The sequence below is a fragment of the Archocentrus centrarchus genome, chromosome 14, assembly GCF_007364275.1.
Source record: "Archocentrus centrarchus isolate MPI-CPG fArcCen1 chromosome 14, fArcCen1, whole genome shotgun sequence".
NCBI classification, from domain to species: Eukaryota; Metazoa; Chordata; class Actinopteri; order Cichliformes; family Cichlidae; genus Archocentrus; species Archocentrus centrarchus.
Genome location: NC_044359.1, coordinates 1,569,280 through 1,589,905, shown reverse-complemented (window position 1 = coordinate 1,589,905; position 20,626 = coordinate 1,569,280). Strand labels below are relative to the sequence as shown.

The 20,626-nt window shown below is 43.8% G+C and overlaps 1 protein-coding gene across 6 annotated transcripts in view; it reads right to left on the bottom strand.

Moving 5' to 3' along the window:
- LOC115791590 (glutamate receptor 1-like) overlaps positions 1 to 20,626 on the bottom strand; it is a 118,392-nt gene that overhangs the window by 22,431 nt on the left and 75,335 nt on the right. For all 6 annotated transcript variants that reach the window (XM_030745719.1, XM_030745714.1, XM_030745717.1 and 3 more), the window contains 11 exons: positions 19,527 to 19,580; positions 19,026 to 19,184; positions 18,670 to 18,837; positions 17,806 to 17,910; positions 15,715 to 15,822; positions 13,818 to 14,024; positions 11,923 to 12,138; positions 7,884 to 8,004; positions 7,654 to 7,789; positions 2,388 to 2,586; positions 2,047 to 2,294 (listed from right to left, as the gene is read on the bottom strand). In XM_030745719.1, coding sequence (XP_030601579.1) covers positions 2,047 to 2,294; positions 2,388 to 2,586; positions 7,654 to 7,789; positions 7,884 to 8,004; positions 11,923 to 12,138; positions 13,818 to 14,024; positions 15,715 to 15,822; positions 17,806 to 17,910; positions 18,670 to 18,837; positions 19,026 to 19,184; positions 19,527 to 19,580 — 1,721 coding nt within the window. The remainder of the gene's footprint in view (positions 1 to 2,046; positions 2,295 to 2,387; positions 2,587 to 7,653; positions 7,790 to 7,883; positions 8,005 to 11,922; positions 12,139 to 13,817; positions 14,025 to 15,714; positions 15,823 to 17,805; positions 17,911 to 18,669; positions 18,838 to 19,025; positions 19,185 to 19,526; positions 19,581 to 20,626) is intronic.

Sequence of the window (20,626 nt, the reverse complement as noted above, 5' to 3'; positions counted from 1 at the left end):
ATCATAGGACACACCTTAAATCTGGTGGGAGTGATGGGCCACCTCACAACCCCACTTTCTAACATGAGTGATGCTCTTCATGCATGTGTTCTCCTCCAGGAGTCATGCACATCTAAGGTCATGCTCTGCAGCAAGCTGGCCATAATAATGTTAGTAATGTTAACCTTTCACCTGTGAACTGCTCTCTAACATTAGGGACATTTTCCAAGCACAGGAGCTCCACTCTAATACAGAAATAATGCACCTTACATCAGGCTTGCATCACGCAGGCACCTTGCTTTCTGTGGAGGTCACACTCCTCCTGACAGGACTGTCAGACCTTGTGCATAGAAACCCTGCTCTGTAATGGGAGCAATTATCCTTATTCCTGGGAACAGGACGAGAGGTCTTCAGGAAACCTAAAGCAGTCCAGTCCCTTTTCCCGAGCTCCAGAGACAAAGACGACTGAACAGAAGAACGAGGCTCATCGACGGGCTTCTCTTAAACGTTTTACCTGACAGCAGCATTGCTCAAAGACTGATCGATAGACCCAGAATGAGATCAATGAGGATGTTAGTCTTAGATGTCAGGATGATGGTGAATGCAGAAGCACAGAGACAGGCGGGTAGGCAGTCAGACAGGCAGAACTGATGACAACAGACAGCAAAAAGGCCGACAGGGCAGCATCAGGCAGACAAACACAGAAACTGACAAAGACAAACAAAAGGAGAGAGACAAGACAGACAAAAAGACAGATTAAGAGACAGACAGACACACACACACAGACACACACAGACAGTAAACAAGTCTAAAACCCTGGACGACTTTTCTGGGGGTGGATTAGTTTTCATATTCCAATCATGTATACAGATTTTGACATTTGTTTGTCATCTCTAAAACCTGGATCTGCTCTGATAATGTCAACCAAACATCAGGTTTCTGAGAAAATGGCACGAAGGTTGGTGTTTGAAACAGACCAAGGCTTCGTTTTTCAGGTCTCTGCAGTCTCAGGTCCCAACAGGAAATTATAAGGCAATTCCACTGATTATATAATGCCATTACAGCCATTTATTTTACTCCTCTGCTCTTCAATACTTCTACTTAGCCACGTTTCAGAGTCACACACTGACATTTCAGCTCCACGATATGTATCAGAAGCTCATAAAATTAATACAAGCTCGTGACCTTTTTGGTTTGTGACCCCATCAATAAGATATCTGAAAGCCATTTTTCTGCTTGCATTGTTTGGTTTAAACGGCCGTGCGAGGTTCAAAGAGGATAAATGATGAAGAGATTCACAACACAAGCAAAAGGTAAAAGTTCTCTCTTCTCCAATTAATCATCTCACAGGCCCTCAGATTAATCCTGTGATCCTCTAAGCAGGGGCGAACCCCCGATAAGCAGCTCACTTTATACAAACTAATTAAAAGTAGCTCCAAACTGAGAAGCTGTGACACAAAATCATTGTGTACTCAAAGAGTCAGCAAAGTATAAATAAATCACTTAGTGGACATATACTGCAACTTCTTCCACTTCTCATAAACTTTATGCATTTTGCCTTCATAATTTTTTTATTATCGTATCATCAGATATGTACAGAACTTCAACAACTGGATGTCAAACAGACAAAAGCAGCTCTGTAAAAAAGACAATTTTCATACAAACTTGAATTTTTCAGCCATTTTTATTTTTCCCAGTGGCTCTCAGAACAGCTTGGAAACTATTTTAAAGTCATACATAACAACTGCACGTCTATTATTTCTAATTTATTTGTAGCCTATACTAAACATTGCTAATACTTAGAAACCTGCATTTATATAGATGCTGCCATCCACACACCAGAGGAGACTGCAGAGACTGAAAGTATCAGATCTGTAATAGTATAATTTGTACTTATCACAAGCCAATATTAGCAGATCCTGATATATACAGTTCATATCTTTTTAAAAGTACACCCCAGTGTAATATCTTGGCATGCAGTGGTCTAATTTCCCACAAAAAGCAGACAGAACAAGACGCCAACATTAATCCCACACAGACCATCCTGTCTGGAGATTCAGAGTGTACCTGAGGGGTGAACCTTTGGGTGTGGCCACTCCATAGCCCTTAGAGTCCAGGTTGCCTCCTACTTTCATGGTGTCGCAGGGCTTCCTCTGCTCAATGTACTCATTCATAGAGGACTCCAGCAGGTAGGCGTACTTCCCTTTGGACTTTCTAACTCGAATCACGCCCTCACTGGTGCTCTTGACAAACACTGACGGGTCTGCGCTCCGCATGTATGACCACATCTTCTCGAACACCGCAATCTTTGACCGCTGAAGTAGGAGAAGATAGTAACTACATGTTACTGTGCATGCAGAACAACATTATCCCTCAGACTGCTGCCTTTGACTGGCACCTGTCCTCACCCTGAAGAACTCCTTAGTGGAGCCTCCGTCCAGGGTACCATAGGCAATCTCTGTCTGCTTGGCTAGGTCCTCTGCACTCTCTATGGGGGACACCATCCTCTCTACAGTGAGGAAGGCTGCCAGGTTGGCTGTGTAGGAGGAGATGATGATGAGGGTGAAAAACCACCAAACTCCTCCAACAATTCGGCCTGAGAGAGACCTGAAGAAGACAAGATAACAAGGAAGGAAGGAAGGAAGAGAGAAATGGATCATTTGAGATACATCAGGGTAAGAGGAGTTTACTGAGGGTATTTCAGGGTCACTTTTATTTTCTCCAATCAGATTTACTGGGATTAAACAAGCAACAAAGCTGACCATTAGGTGAATCTACACAAAATGCAATAATACTTGAATATGCTCCCACCTCACTCTGTTATCAGTAGGGATGGGAAGCTTAAACTTCAAAATGTTGTTTTTTTTCCCACCAGTCTACTACACAGACCAACAAGGGTGGAAGTGCTCCTGTGATAATTAAACTCCTGAAATTAAAGTTAAGCATCATAACTGGATAGTTTTATTCAACATTAATGTCTCACTTAATATAGTTGGAAATTAATCATTCTCTCAGCTGTATTCCTTGATGCCGAAATGTGTTATGCTTGTTTTAACAGCTTATTTTGAATAAAGACTTAAAATTAAACCACAAAAAGGAGAAAAAGTTCGTTCTCCGTTTAACCAGCTGCTTTTACACAGCTGTGCTTCACACTCACGTTGCTAGGCAACATGAGCTACGCAGAGGTGAGGGCAGGTGACGCTGATATGAAGGCTAGCTGCTCACTTCCGGCCTTTGCGGTCTTCGTGGGCTGCGAAGGACCCGGTCTACGTGGGCCGGGTCCTTCGAAGGATGCGCCCTCTGAATTTGGACATTGTGCATCGATATAATCTGTATGCTGGGAACTCGTGCACTGAGAAACGTTCCACGGTGCAAAGTGTGATTAAAATTTTTAATTCCTTATTTTCCCCGTAATTAATTAATCGAAATTAACGTGTTAAAGTCCCACCCCTAGTTATCAGCAAACATTTCACAACTCTTTCAGTTATGCAGATGATACACAACTGGTGTCTCCTAATAACATTGGCTCTTTACATTAAAATCACATTACCTTTTTACACTGAAATACTTAAGAATGGGACGGGATGACGATCACCTCCCCGTGCTCCATCCTGGGAGTACTTTGAACTTCAAAGGAAACTAATCATTGTCAAGGAATCCGAGCTCAAAACTGCAATATTGTAGGTGGTAACAGGATAAACCCTCGGCCCACTTCAACATGTCTAACCTTTGAAAGAAATGCTCACCACTAGAACTTGATGTTGGTACCTGGGACGGGTACCAATTGGACAGGCTTTATCAAAGACAGATCCATGTCCAAGAAAACTCGTCCAGTCTTCAACCAGATTGATCATGTACTGCCAACAGAAAACATCCCTTCTGAGAGATGCTCATGAATGAGGTCGCAGATCTCAACTGTGATCACAAGCTTGTCTTCACCAGGCTCTGCATCAACAATATCCACCTTGTGTACAAATGTCATCCCAAGAATTCAGCTCAACCAAGATCAATATTGAAAACCTAAACAGTGACCATATTATCCAGCAAGCATACAAAGACACTTTAAAAGCCACTTTGCCAAAGTAAGACAGCAGAGCTGACCCAAATAAAAACCTGCTCTGTCTGCTGGACAGCATGAAGACAGCAGCCCTCAAGTCTGCTGGTGAAAACATGAACAAGAGAAACCAAGTGACCCAGTGCTGACTGACCTAACCAAGAAGCAGACGGTTTCAGGCGCAGTTCACAGACTAGGAAAATGAACCACTCCAACCTTTCACCAGTGAAGCCAGACCACCGAAAAAAAACAGTAACTGAGGAAGAAGGTTGTCATCGCCATTTCACCACAGCACAGTGGTCATGCAACAAGCCCTGATAACACAACGGTGAACTCTTTGAGCAGGCAAAAGACACAGTGGGAGGACCCACCGCTCACGTCATCAACAGATCATCAACACAAGCTAATAGAAACCCTGATCACCTTGCCAAAATCAAACAAGAATTTATATCATATCTTGGAGCTAAGATAACACTCAAGACAAAACCATGCCTGTAAAATACATACTGTGTATCTATTATGCTGTACAACTGCAACAGCTGGTCTGTCCAAAAAGCAAATCTCAGTAAGCTAGATGCATGCCATCAGAAACACCTGAGGACCATCACCCCTGTCCATCAAGAGGCTAAAATGGTCACGCTCTATGCATGGACCCCCACCACCACAGTGAGCTTTAATGTTTGCAGGTGATAGCAGCAACAAGTCCCAAAGCAGACGCTGCCGGCACTGCACCAGTCTGTTGGAGCGTATTCACATTGACGTAAAGAAAGCTGAACTGGACCCCTTCAGCACTCTTTCACACCTCAGAGGTTCAGGGACCTAGCAGTAGATCGGACAAGATGGTGTACTGTCACAAAGGGTTAATCGTGGCCATGGTTTGCCACTTAGAGACAGTAATCATCATCACCATCAATAACTTAACGAATATCAGCTTCAGGATGTTACAGAACTACATGCAGCTAAACACAGGAAAGACCATACTGTGTGTAAAAGCTCTGAAGCAGAAACTCTGTTTGTCCCAATCCTTTACTAACACTGACAAGGTCAAAAATCTCTAACAACGTAAGTAACAATTTAATATAATATAAACCTTTTGTGGCCCAAAGGTAAAGCTGCCGATTTAATGGTAGATCAGTGTTCTGTCCCAGAGTCACGGCCACAAGCTGCACAAAAGCTCCAACAGAAGTTCAGTTCTAACCTACCTGTACATATGTTTTATATTCATGAACTTAAATATGATGTGCCTCTGCTTACTGCTGAGTCATAACTGGGATCAAAAACAGGCACTGTGTGCAACACTAAGCTCGACTACCTGTCAGAATTATACACATACTGACATACAAACATACTCAGCTTCAACATTGGGATCACAGTCTGGCAATAAAATGCAGGTCAGATGTTTCCTCTGTGTGTGACTGTGGTACCATCACCTTCTAAACAAACATGAAATAAGAGGAGGGAGGAGGTGCAGGAAGGAGTCACAGTTTAGTTCACAGCTCAAAGCCACACAGGAGACACATGGAGACATGTCTGCATGGTTCAGCTGAACAATGAACATGGTGACAAAAGTAAAACCATAAAAAGAGTGTGTATCAGGACTTGGAGAAGCCATTTGATTACATCCCTTGTTGTTCCCTGAGTGGATGCTTCAGAAGTTTGGTATATCTGGCCCACTGTTACAGGCTGTACAACCGTGGTGAGAGCTTAGTCCAGCTGCTCTTCATTCACAATAAAAGGAGCCGGCTAAAGTAGTTTGGGCGTCTGGTTAGAATGCCTCCCTGGAACCTAATAAGCACGGTGTTTTTGTGCATGTCCTACTGGGAGAAGGCCCCCCAAAATTACATCTCTGCCATGGTTTGGAAATGCCTCAATGGCCCCCAGAAGAGCTGGAGGAGGTGGCTGGGGAGAGGGATGTCTGGACATGTTTGCTTAGACAGCTGCCTCCACAACCCAGATAAGCAGCAGAAGGTGGATGGACGGAACATCATTAAATATTATATTGTTCAAAGATACAACAGAAGGAGAAAAACTCCTTTTAAACCTTATTTTAAAAGTCAACAACACTTGGAAGAATCTGATTTTATATATAAATTTGCATTTGGTGTTTCAAACATTTTGACTTACAGAACCAATTACAGCATTTTTCCTACATTTAAAACCAAAGATATGAAACGGCGCGATATTTCACAAAAGCTGCTAACCAGGTAAGTCATGGATAACAAAGTAGAAATTAAATTCCAATTACCAAGAAAACATTTTATCATGAGCTGTTGTAGGATACATTTTAGGGGTCTCCATGTTCCTTTTTGACCGCAAATTAAAACCCAATTAAAACCATAATTACCCACAAATCACAGGGTTGAGCAGGTTCTGGTGCAGGCTGTTTATCAGACATCTTAGTAGCACACAAATAGTTAAAAAGACAGACAGTAGCATATGAAGACTGAGTTACACACACAGAGAAACAGAAAAGAGGAAAGAACCTGTTGATCATGCCCCGGCTTCCTCATCACTCCCTCCGACCGAGGAGAGCCCGTGCTGAGGTTAAGTATGAGTCTAAATAAAATCAAATGTCCAAATGATCCATGGCGATGAGCAAGCTCTGTTGCAAAAAGTTACTAGTACTTAAAAATATACAAACACAAAAAACAAAGGACAAAAAGCAAAAAGTAAAAGCAAGAAGCCCTCCCAGGAGGTTGTGCCTTAGTAGTTGCTGGAAAAACGGACAACACGGACAAAGACAGTCGCTACATCTTCCCTTCTCTCCTCTTCTAACTGTGGTATTTATACTCTTTCCCTTTCTTTGTCTACAATTTGTGCTGAGTCTGCACTTTGCAAACTTTCATTAGAAACTGCCATTAATTCTACTGTCAAAGGCACAAACATCCCGGAGCATTTTCAATACATCAACAAGACAGTAAGAAAAATTCATCACATTAATTGTCAGCCACAACCTCCTTGAGGCCATCCTAAGGCACTCTTGGAGAAGGATTTACACTAATCACACATACACTTGACCAGATATGAGGGAGAATGACCAGATATGAGGGAGAAAATGAGGCCCAGTTTGCCCCCAGACCTGTTGCATGGACAGATTTATACTTTCTTGATTTGCATTTCCAAAGTTTTTGGCTGTGCTACACAAGCAAGTTAGCCTATGGCTAGGTCCACTGGACAGAATTATCCCTATAACCAGTATAAATTAAAAAATGGGCAAACAGGATGACTGGTGTCCTATACACGAACCCAAAAAAGGGCAGCTTTATGAGCTGAGACCCCTAAGCATGAATTTGAATGAGCAACAGGTTCATCACGGGGCTAGGGCAGAAGATGAGTATGCTTTGAGAGTGATCTGAGAGGGCCTGCTTGGCCACAGCAGACTGTTAGGGAGGGGTAGCAGAGCTTCTGGGGCCCTGAACACAAATAAGAGCAACTCAAACAGGCCTCAAATCTTCCTGCTACTTTTAGACACACAATATGCATTTATTACAGTGTAGAAAGCAGTTTAGTTGCAAAAAACAGAAGTAGGAATAATAACTTTAAATATCAGTATTGGGTGATAAAAATAAATCCCAACACTGTGTTTGCAGAATCAGAAAGCATGTGGACAGGTGTCCTACCTGGGAGAAATGTCACAGCCCTGCTGCATAAAGGCCCCGAGTGAGAACCACAGAGAATTAAAGATCCCAAAGTCATTGGTGTATTCTGGAGTCTCCTTTTCCTTCTGCTGGTTCTGGCCCTGAGCCTGGGAGAACCCTTACAGAGTAAAAGAGCAGAAATATAAAATATGAAGGTCCAGTTTTTGCTGATACAAGAATAAACACAAAACATAATGAAGCTGTTGAGATACCTGAAGAGTGGACGTGTTCTGTGGATGAAGATGGCTGAGCTTGTCGTGAAGAAGAGGGAACAGTCTCATCTTCATCATCAGACTCCTCACCGTTCCATTCATAAGGACTGAATCGACTCACCTGTTTAAAAAAAACATTATCATTATTTCAAGTATTATCAATTTAACAGTAAACATAACTTAAAGAATAAGATCTTACTTGACTCTTAGTTTCCTCTAACGACCTTTGGAGTGATTTTCACAGTATGTAAAACACTCAAAAATCCAACTTATGCTTACTCTGAAGTGCTCTGCTTCAGTGCCCATCTCCAGCCCTACCATCAACAGGGAGCAACACTCACAAACCTTAGTGAACGATGGATTTCTAAGCTAACATCTGAGCAACTCCCAGAACAACTCACACTAGAACAACCAAAGTTGTTCTAGAAGCAAGCGTCACCACTCAGCAGCCATCTTGAAACACCTGAGCAATTAGTTTGAAGCATTATTCAAACTAACTTTAATGGCCATTGAGACATTTAAAAAATGCATATATATACACAGTCCAGAGTCCAGAACCTCTCTCTCCCCAGCCACCTCCTCCAGCTCATCTGGGGGGGACACCGAGGCTTTGCCAAGCCAGCTGAAAGATTACAATCTCTCCAGGGTGTCCTGAGTCTGCCCTGGGCCCTCCTCCTAGTAGGACAATACCCAGAGCACTTCACCCAACAAGGGCCCAGGAGGCATCCTAGTCAGATGCCAGAACCACCTCAACTGGCTCCTTTCAATGTGGAGGAGTAGCTCTACTCTGAGCCTCTACCAAATGACTGCACTCCTCTATCTGTCAATCTCTCGTCACCTTCCCCCATCACTCGTGAACAAGACCCCGAGATACTTGAACTCCTCCACCTGGGGCAGCAACTCGTCCCTGAGCCAGAGAGGGCACTCCACTCTTTTCCAGCTGAGGACCACGGCCTCAGACTTCGAGGTGCAAACTTTCATACCAGCCACTTTACATTCAGCTGGAAACAATTCCAGTGTGAGCTGGAGGCCACCACCTGATGAAACCAACCAGACCTCATCATCTGCAAAAAGCAGAGATGAGATTCTGAGGCCACCAAGGTGGAAGCTGTCCACCACTTGGCTATCCCAAGAAATCCTGTCCCTAAAATTCTGAACAGAATCTGTGACAAAGGGCAGCCCTGGCAGAGTCCAACACCCACAGCAAACGAGTCCGACCTTTTGCCGGCAATACAGACCAAACTCTTGCTATGGTTGTACAGGAACTGAATGGCCCACATCAATGGGCCAGACACCCCATACACCTGCAGCACCCCCCCACAGGATACCCGAAGGGGTGCAGGTAAATGATTTCTGCAAGTCCACAAGTCACATGTAGACTGGATGGGCAAACTGCCATGCACACTTGAGTAGCCTAAAGAGGATGAAGAGCTGGTCCAGCATTCCACAACAAGGACAAAAAAAACTGCATTGTTTCTCTTGAATTTGAGGTCTGACTAGCGGACAGACCCTCCTTTCCAGCATCCTGGCATAGACCTTCCTTGGGAGACTGAGGAGCGTGATCCCCAATAGTTGGAGCATACCCTCCGATCTCCCTTCTTAAAGATGGGGACCACCACCCCAGTCTGCCAATCCAGTGGCACTGCCCCAGATCTCCACACAATGCTGCAGAGGCATGTCAACCAAGACAGCCCTACAACATCCAGAGCTTTCAGGAACTCAGGGCGAATCTTGTTCACCTTGTTTTCTCTACTTTGCTCTCCTGAGTTGCCTGACGGTTTGCCAGAATCACTTCAAGGCTGCCCAAAAGTCTTTTTCCATGGCCTGACTGAACTCCTCCCACACCCAAGTTTTTGTTTCAACCACCACCCGAGCCATGTTCTGCTTGGCCTGCCGGTACCTGTCAGCTGCCTCCAGAGTCCCACAGGCCAACCAAGCCCGACAGGACTCCTTCAGCTTGATGGCTGCCTTCACCTTCGGTGTCCACCATCTGGTTTGGGGATTACCACCACGACAGACACCAACCACCTTGCAGGCACAGCTCTGAGCAGCAACCTCAACAATGGAGGTGCAGAACATGGTCCATTTTGACTCAATGTCCTCAGCCTGTTTTGGAATGCTGTCAAAGCTCTGCCGTAGGTGGTGATCAGCTGACAGTTCCTCTTTTCAACCGAGTGTCCTGAACATACAGCCGTAGATCTGATGATACGATTACAAAATGGATCATCGACCTGCAACCTAGGGTGTCCTGGTGCCACGTGCACCATCCTTATGTTTGAACGTGGTGTTTGATATGGACAAACTGTGGTTTGCACAGAAGTCCAATAACAAGACACCATTTGGATTGAGATCAGGCAGGCCGCTCCTCCTCACCCAGGCCTTCTTTTAACTAATGTTAGCTTTCCTTATCTAAAGAACTCCATCCAGGAAGGTCAGCAGCAGTGCGGCTTAGTCAGCTGTCTTTTTTATAGCTACCACTGTTTGCCTAGAAAGCCATCTAACAGACCCAAATGCTGAAAGGATTTTTGTAAGCTAAACTATCCAAGCTCCTGGGGCTGATCGGGCCATCAGCAAATGTTACGTATTAACCATCAGCAGATTCTTGCAGCCATATTAAGCTAGCCTTAGCTTGCCTGTCAATGTTATTGGTAGCAAACTCATATCCAAATGGAAATTTCTAGCAAATTACTTTACCAACTAAAATGATTTTGATACTAACCAGGTTGATTTGATTACATGACATCATTTATTGCTGACCAACAATAAATGGTGTAATGGTACTTTTTACAATAATGACCAACACAGTGTTAAGGACATGGTGTAATTTCATTTCTCCAACAAACAATAGTCTTTGGAGAATAGATTTGGACAATAAGGGAAAAATGATCTAAAAGACTTCTAACCAGGTAACTGGACAACTTATGGATAAAATTTAAGATGAAGATGTTTATTTTATAGATATTCTAATGTGTGTGTGCAGGCAGTGTTGCCAACTTGGCGACTTTGTCGCTAGATTTAGCGGTTTTTCAGACCCCCCTAGCGAGTTTTTTTCCCAAAAAGCGACTAGCGACAAATTTAGCGAATTTTCGTGGTGACGTTGGCGACTTTTGCAGAGTTTTTTGTTAACCTTAACCCCTCCGCTATCGCCGTGTTTTGTGTACATACAGCCTTCGTACTGCGTCTGTTAAGACGCTTTGGCATCGGCCAGACCACCAAGAGTACCTGGCTGTTGGTATGTACCGTGAGTCACGTGACTTTAATAACTGAAGTGGGTTCGTGTCCTGTGATGCAGCCGGCGGATACGACGCGGCATTGAGCGGTGGGCCCTTTGTTGTAATACGTCAGCGTATGGATTTACTGAGCTGGCTGAAATCCTGCTGACTGAAGGATGGAAGTTTGTTCATTCAGTCTGTTTACATGTTTGTTCTCTTACACAGGAGGAAGCACTTTGGTGAAGTCTTCTTCACTGCAGACTGGCTTTTTAAAGAATCAGTCAGCCGTTTGCTGTTGTATATATTTCTGTATCTTTTCTGTTTACATTTTAATAGCACAGCTGTAAGTCTTTTGTTATGGAGGAAAAAAGCATTAATTTATTTGAGGAGCATTATTAATTAAATATGCCATTGGTTTAGTTTTGAGCAATTTCTCATGTACATCTACAGCTGAATGTTAATAAAAGTGTCTGTGTGACATTTGGGACATGTAGCTTTGACTCAGATGTGCCTTTTTGTTTATACCTTTGGGAAGAAAAGTAGTTCTAAACATATTTAGGGTGTTTTTCTTCACTTTTTGTCTCTCCAAAGATGTAATTCCTCTCTCCTACAGCTTCAATTGCAACTACATGCAAATAACCAATTATGCAAATTAGGTGATGACGTCATGTAGCGACTTCTGGCGAGTTTTAGGACAGCCAATAGCTACTTTCCTTGCTGAGGAGTTGGCAACAGTGTGTGCAGGTAATCTTTAAATAAACACGGAAACTGAAAGATCCTACAGGAGATTTCTCCTGTGTTACACGCCATAGTCTACCCCATCTCACCAGGAAGAGCACCACGCTGACTCCGATGTAGGCAAAAACGATGCACATCCAGATCTCGTAGGCCAGTGGGTCAAGGAAAGAGAAGACACCCGGTTTGGACTTGGTGGGTTTCTTGATCATGATGGAGATTCCCAGAGACATGAAGGGTTTTGTAAAGTCGATTACCTGCTCTCGCACCAGTGTGATGGTCAGCGGGGCGACCGCCATGTCCGCCTTCTGCAGGAGGAGAGACACAGGGGCTTTCAGTCTCCACAAAAACCCCGTTTTTAGCCACTAAAGCCAACAGACAAACATCCGAAGACCTGCGTGTTTGAGCTCAGATAAGCCAGTTTTTTTCTCAGTATCCTCATCATCTGTTCATCAAAAAAACCCATAAAACATACATTTGTTAACAATGTGCAACTTCCAAAAAACACAATTACTTAACACTTCAAGGTATTACTGCATTTTTTATTGATCTTTGAATCTAAACACATGGTGTTAACAGCGATCCCACTGACAGTCTACAGCACACATTTTCATTTACAGTGGAGGCTCATAGTTTAGCCTAAAGATGAGAGTCTTTTGGACTAAAATCACACCTACAAACAGACTCACCTTTATCACCACAGATTTAGCTAAACTCACGTCATCAGATGATTAATTGTGCACATGATTATATAAACAGGAAACCATATGCAGGTGCTGAAATCATGAGTCAGCACCTCCAAGTGTGAAGATATAGTTCTCTGACACAACAGTGAAATGCTCCCTCTGGGTTGGGGGAGAGAGGCTGCCCCAAGCATGGGAGTTCAAGTATCTTGAGATGTTATTCCCAAGTTATGGGAAGGTAGAGTTGGACCACAGATTGGTGCAGCAGTGACACAGGCATTGTACTGGATAGTTATGGTGAAGAGAAGCTGAACTAAAAGGCCAAAGCTTTCAATTTACCAATCTGTCTGCAGGACCAGTCAAACGTTTGGACTGGTCCTGTATGTTCTAAATCTCATCTATGGTCATAAGGTCTGGGAAATGACCAAAAGAGTAAGTCTGCAAATACATGCAGCCAAAATGAACTTCCTCCATAAGGTGGCTGGGCTCAGGAATGGAGCTCAGAGCAGAGCCGCTGAGCCTCCACTTTGAAAGGAGCCAGGGGAGTTGGTTCAAGTATCTGGATAGGATGCTTCATGGGCATCTCCTTTTGGAGGTTTTCCAGGCATGCCGAATTGATGTCAAAAATAACATAATTTAGCCCTTTGAGTTACTTTTTTGACATTTCGCCTTCACCTCCAATTATGAGGGTTAAGCGAAATGTCAAAAAAGTAACTTAAAGGGCTAAATTATGTTATTTTTGACATCAATTTGTGGACCTGAAGGGGGCGGGGCCGGGGCCGGAAGCGGCCCATGGGCCGCAAGTTTGGGCACCCCTGGTCTGTTCGGACAGCATGGCCTCACAGCAGAAGAGTCCGGGCGCTGAACTGGCCTGCAGTCCAGACCTTTCACACACTGAAAACATTCAGAGAAATGAAAAATAAGAAAGAGAAGGTTCAGCTGCTCAGTTCCCAGAGGGGGTGCTGCACAGTGGGAAACACGACCCATTTGGGGATTTTTTTTTTTTTTTTATGTGTTTGAATAAAATATGAGTTTATGAGATTTGCAAATCAATGGCTTCGATTTTTATTACTATTTCATACATCATCCCAGCTTTGTTGGAATTGGGTTTGTATTAAGTTCCTTTGGTAAATGTGAGAGGCTTTTAAAGAGAGCTCAGAGCTGCACACAGAAATGAGAAGGTAACGACGACGCGCTGACGCACTGTTGGCTTGTTAAAATAAGAGAAATCATCGAGAAACCTCAAACATTTAAACTCTGATGGACTCCAAACAAATCGGAGGCTGAGCTCTGCTCACACTCACCCCGTACACCAGCTCTCCCACCATGCCGTTCCACATCTTGGTCTCGGGGTCTCTGGCGCCGTATTTGCCGTCGCCCACCAGCTGCAGGCTGTACGTGAACCCGACGTGTTTGGCGATCTCCGAGGCGAGCTCAGCACAGTAACCTTCATATTTATCGTTGCCCTCAAACTGCTCGTGGTTCTTCTTCAGCATCATGTAGGGAGCTTCCTGTGAGGAGACAGATGGTGCGAGCGTCACTGCTGCTCTGCTCCAGCATGTTCAGTTTAGAGCTGCCATTATTTTACATCATGCTTCTCCAGTAATCCGTGTCATGTTGTTCTTCTCGTTGTGCGACTGGTTTTTGAGGAAAGTGTCTGAAAACCTCGTGAACAAATTAGTTTACAAATTTTGCCGTGGCACCTTGGTCAGCAAGTTTGGACCCAGTTTCATGGGCAGTTATTCCTGCTGGCTGCATCTTACACTGAATATTGGCCCAGTCACAGCTGAGAGCCAGTGGTTTGGGTCCCATTCAGAGTTTATGGTTTGCACTTGTTTTCTTTTGCTTTGTTTTCGGCAGATTTTCACTCCCATTTGTTAGATTTACTCACTTTAACCACCTGCTTAGGTCAGGGGAAAGAAAGTGGTTTGAGTTTAAATTAGGGGTGGGACTCGATTAAAAAAATTAATCTAATTAATTAGCAGCTTTGTAATTAATTAATCGAAATTAATCGCATTTTAATCACATTTCAATATTTAACATGAGAAATATTAATTTAAGTCTGGTTGATGAATGAATCAATATACATAAGCTTAAACTTCAACATGTTGTTTATTTTCCCACCAGTCTGCTACACAGACCAACAAAGGGTGGAAGTGCTCCTGTGATAATTAAACTCCTGAAATTAAAGTTAAGCATCATAACTGGATAGTTTTATTCAACATTAATGTCTCACTTCATATAGTTGGAAATTAATCATTCTCTCAGCTGTATTCCTTGATGTTGTTATGCTTGTTTTAACAGCTTATTTTGAATAAAGACAAAATTAATCACAAAAAGGAGAAAAAGTTCGTTCTCCGTTTAACCAGCTGCTTTTACACAGCTGTGCTTCACACTCACGGTTGCTAGGCGACATGAGCTACACAGAGGTGAGGGCAGGTGATGCTGATATGAAGGCTAGCCGCTCACTTCCTCCCTTTGCGGTCTACGTGGGCCGGGTCCTTCGAAGGCCCCTGAATTTGGACATTGTGCATCGATATAATCTGTATGCTGGGAACTCGTGCACTGAGAAACGTTCCACGGTGTTAAAATTTTTAATGTGTTAATTTCCCCGTAATTAATTAATTGAAATTAACGCGTTAAAGTCCCATCCCTAGTTTGAATATGAATCTTCATATAAACCCTTCCTGGTGAGAACTGTTGAGAGACAGAACCATCTCACTGACGCCATAACCAGGAGTGCCACAGGGCACCTCGTTCATAACTGAGACACACCAATGGCTTTGATTAGACACCACTATTTCACACCTCGGTGACGGTGTCGTTTTTGGTGTCAGGTTTTGCCTGAATATGGATTTGGCAGTTGTTTTGGCGCAGCAGGCACCCACTCGCTGCCACAGGCTGTGGCAGCTTTATTTTGGCCCGTCTGCAGTCCCACCTTACACGTCACAGCCTGATCGTCAGCAGGCAACAGAGGCAATGATAAGCAGTCAGGTTCTACCTGTGTGGGCCGAGCTGTCTCTTTATTACTGACATTCATGAGTGTGTGTGACTGAAGGTTTGTGCGTGTCAGACACACCATGTAATAAATTACTTTCTACATGGAGTACCTAACATAGTACTTTTTGTGAAACTAACGAGTAATGCAGTAGTAAATTGTGTGAGACTTTCAAAGTAAAGGTCTTTCTCTCGCAGTCTTACCAGGATGGTGGTGACGGTGTAGGTTTTGTTCTGCACGATGTAGATCTCCTGCATCGGCTTGTAGATGGCCGTGTTCACGTAGCCTCTCTTCTCGTTCCAGAAGCCGATCTGGACACAAAACTGCAGCGTTGGACCAACAGCTCCACACTTTTAGCATAATTATTATCATCATTACTGTATTCTAATTTCCTGAACTCTAAACCTTCCTGCTCTACATGATTACTGTTTTTACACTTAGTTGTAACTGTCGTAACAAAGGAAGTCTGGGATTAATAAAGTGTATTTACAGTATTATGACACTTTAATATGCAGTGACCCACTTAAACTGTTCAGTAAAGACGGGCAGCAGCAGGTGGAATGCCGCTCACACACATTAAATTTTATATATGAAAGATATTAAGAAATGCAAAAACAAAAAGTCTACCACACTCTCACTACTACTAGTTCAAGTACTAGTTCACTACTACCATTAAGAACAACAATAATAACTTTATTACTATTTCCAGTGTGAGGAGTGAACTCTTAATGCACGTCAGTGTTTAAAACCTGAGCACAAAGCTCTGCAGAACCATCACACCAGCTTTTTAAACACTTATTGGTTAAAACGTGTTTGTTTTGTTTGTTCTCGTCCAGTTTCAGAGTTCCTGGCAGTGATCTGGTCCATGTGAGGCCTCCAGAGGTCACTGCATGTTCGGTCCACCTCACACTCACCAAGGCGCTGTCCCCTTTTCTCAGGAACAGACTGTGAGGTAACCCTGTACTGCAGTACTGCAGTACTCCCAAACCTCCTAACTGTGTAATCCAAACATCCAGCATCTCTTTTGAGGCAGCTCAGCCTCTGACCCGTCCTTGTGACTTTGGTCATTTTCACCATGCAGTGGTGATCTTCTGTCTTTTATCGATTTCACCGCCTTGTGCCAATCACAGCCAGCCTGATAATCATAAGTTAAAACCAGTCAAAGGAACTGGTTCTCACTCAAATCTCTGACAAACTGCACACATGAGAAATCGTCCCAGAGTCACGAGTGGAAAGAAAACACAAGTTTTCCTTTCCACGTCAGTCCACAGTCACACCTTCAGCCTGCGCAGTCGAGGCTTTAAGAATTAAAGTCGGCCAAGTCTGAAGTGTTTTTGTGTGAAGAATTTCACATCAGGAACATCAGGTTACCTCCTGTCCTCAATCAGAAACATGCAGCCAGGATACGTTGATCCAGTCTGTGCAAGAAGGGCGGCCTAACTCTGTGTGTGTGTGTGTGTGTGTGTGTGTGTGTGTGTGAGAGAATGGGTGGATGAGACGTGCAGCAGAAAGCACTTCGAGTGCTCAGCTGAGTAGAAAGGCGCAGCATCAGTACCGGTCCATTTCCCATCTGATCATCCTGCATCGTTTCTGTCTCTCGGTCTAGTTTCCGTCTCTTTTGGTTGTTCTGAGTCATCTTGTGTTTGCTCTCCATAACTGTGTGTACTTAGTATCTCTTTGTATCTGCTTATACTCACTGTCCATTCAGCTGTGTGTCTGTTATTCTGCATCCGTTCGGTCTCTTTGTGTCTGGTTTGCTGTGATGGTCGTTTTCCATCACTCTGCAGGCCTCTTGAGTCACATTCTGTGTATAGTTACACTATATTCACGTTTTTGTTGGTTTGTATCATTTTTGTTTGTGTTGAGTCATTATGTGTGTTTTTGTTGTTGTCGACTGGTTTTCAGTCACTTCAATAATAATATTTGGATGTGATTTTTTCCCCTCGTACTTCCCCTCAAAACCTTCTCTGTCCACAAGCTGCCAAACTTTAAAACGTCCTGCTTGGTCCTCTGATGTCATAGAAACTACACAGTAAGCAGAGGCGAGCGGGTCATTGCAGCGATAAGTCATCGTGTAATCTCTGCTTGATGGAGTTTAATAGAAAGCTGGGAGTCGGCAGGTTTCTGCACCAATCAAACGCTGCACAGGCTGATTTCACTGATTATCGCAGCTTTAATCTGAGGACAGGGAGCTAATTACTGCAAGGAGCTGATGCAGGGAAAACCTGTCAGCTCTCCGCCGAGCGCAACTCCACACAAAACTCGACTGAAGCGAACAAAACAACAAGAAGCACCTTCCTGGGCTCGGTCTGGCTCAGCTCCATCACAGTCAGGGTGTAGTTGGTTCGATGTCCCCGCTCGTCAAACTGGACGTGACCCGTCAGCCCCTCCAGACGAACCTGCAGACATGCAAAGAGAAGCAAAAATAAAGTCAGGATTTCAGAAGCAGCAGCGCTGCAGCATTGATGGAGGGAACCCATTATTTCTGCTTTTAACACTTACATTGATTTTAAAATTCCTCTGTGTTTAAAGTGCTTCACGCTCCGTTTGTCTGACATGTTTTTGGATCTACAAACTAGGACATTTCTGGGACATTTCAGGACAAAACTTTCATTTTTCATTTCCTCTGCTCTGCTGGAACCGTCTGAGGCTGTGAGAACAGCTCAGTTAATATTTACCTCCTCAGAGGAACTGAAAATATTGGTATTTTTAAAGAGGGCACATTCTGCTCATTTATGCCACCATATTTTTATTCTTGGATTTGATACTTGCACATGATTCACAGTTCAAAATAATCCTAATTTATCTCATACTGGGCCTTGGTTTTAGCTCCTCCCTCTTTAAGCAAACCTTTTCTGATTGGCTTTCAGATTATTCACAGGCAAAGGGCAAAGCTTAATTATTATTATTACAAATCATAGTATAATAAGTACATTTGAAAAGATGTAGCCTAACATTGTTAAAATGCTGCCCCCTGTTGGTGAGATTCCAGCAGTTTTTGTTTTATTTTGATCGTTATGATATTTTGAATCTATTTCATTGGTTTAACTGATTTCATGTCTCTTCAGCTTCGGTCTCCAGATGTTCTGAGACGTCAGCACTGATCCCAGTACAGCTTTGGCTCTGAGTAAATAACAGTGTGTGCTGCTTGTGTGTACCTGCTGCAGGGCTCTCTGGATGTCGATGCCCTGTCCCCACGGAGCAGGCGGGTTGGCCAGACACTCCCCAGCGTTGCCCCGGCGAGAGATGTCGATCCGCTGTCGCCGCAGATTCTGGAAAGCCGTCGCCATGACGCTGACACCGTCGTAGGTCAGAGCTCCTGTGTACTGAGCGGGCAGAGACGGGACAATCGATAAAATCCTGATCTTCTTTATGGATTTATTGGTGACACAATGAGATAAACTTTCCCTTTAAACATTTAAAATAGAAGAAGAACAGAAGAAAGAATTAAAATAAAAAGGTGGATGGAAAAGAACTACAGTGTGTGTGTGTGTGTGTGTGTGTGTGTGTGTACCCTGAGCCTCCTGCGAGCCAGCTTGAGGTCTTTGCTGTCAAAGTCCAGCCAGTTCTGATTGATCTTCTGCACAGCTGGATCGGACCGATTCACCAGCTGGAAGCCCGTCACGTTCGGTCCGAGCTTCTGAAACTCTGTAACGTTCAAGTCCAAGAAGCCCTGACACACACACACACACACACACACACACACACACACGTTTCACGACTTTAACTTCCTGTTTCACTGGTTCCTTCCAGGAAATAGTCTCACCCTTCCCCCACTGCACCCCTTTTTCTCATGTTATTAATAAGAATAAAAACAGCAGAGCTGTTGTGATGCCTGACATGTTTCTTCATTACAGAAAAAAAATGACAAACCAAAGCAGCACTAATAACAGCGAGCGCTTTCACGTCTCTGGGAAGTTTGTGCACACTGTGAAAGTTTGTGTGCATGTCCTCAGTGTGAGTCCTGTGTGTGTGTGTGTGTGTGTGTGTGTGTGTGAGCCCAGCTTAAACTCACCAGATTGGCCAGGATGTAATGGTAGTTCTTCAAGTTCCTCTTCTGAGCAGCAATCTGAGCGAGAGCCACAGTAAATGATATGCTAATTACATTTTTCTGATGTTTCTAATGATGATAAAAAGCAACCATCACACATTCATCACGATCATCCGTACGTGTGTGTGTTTGTGTGTGCGTCCTCTCAAACAGCTGCTAATTGGAAGACTCAGCTGCTCTTTGAGGAATTAATTGCCCATCTTTGCCATCAGGAAGAGTTGGAAATAAAGGGAGAAGCTCTCCTCAGATTCATGACTCGACTGACAGATGACAGGAAGGAAGGAAGATGGAGAGAAGAGAGAGTGTTTATAAAGAGGAGGAGGAAGAAGCAGGTGTTGTTTAACACCTTCCTCTCAGGTCCAGCTTTTAATGAGCGACAGTTGATGAGCGTTCGCTAACAGCTGGTCTGCAGCGCTCAGCGCTCCTGGAGGAGGAAGGGAGGAGAACGCTGTCTGAACATCCCTCCTCTTCACCTCCTCCTCTCCCTCTTTTCCTGGTGTTCATTCAAACTAAACTCATTTTCATATTACTCTGATTGAAAACTTAATGTTATCATAATAAATGTATAAAAACAATAGACAATATACATTTCACAATTTTACAAAGTAGATGAACCCTGCAGCGACCTGAGAGGCTGAAAAATGATCCTCATGCACCAAAACCTGCAGTTCCTCTAATGACCACCGGAGGCTCCAGCAGCGAGTCAGTGCCCATAGATGTTAAAATGTACAACTTTACAGCAGAAACAAACACATCAACAGTCTGATACACAAACTGGTTTATCTCTGTAACTGCAATAAAGCTTAAAGTTTGCATTATTAGGGGCGTGGCCTCTTTGACAGGTGGATGCTGCCGCAGGTGCTGCTGGCTGTCAGCTTGGCTCCACCTCAGCTAACTGGACCGTGTTTGTGCAGCTGGAGCCTTTTGGAGCCTTTTTAATGCAGTTATCTGACCAATAACGTGGCTGCTGTGCAGTTAATGGTACGAACAGACTGTCCAACAAGGTGGTGCTGCACAGTTTATTTCAGTGTTGCTTAGCTTTAATTAGCAGGGAAATGCGTCTC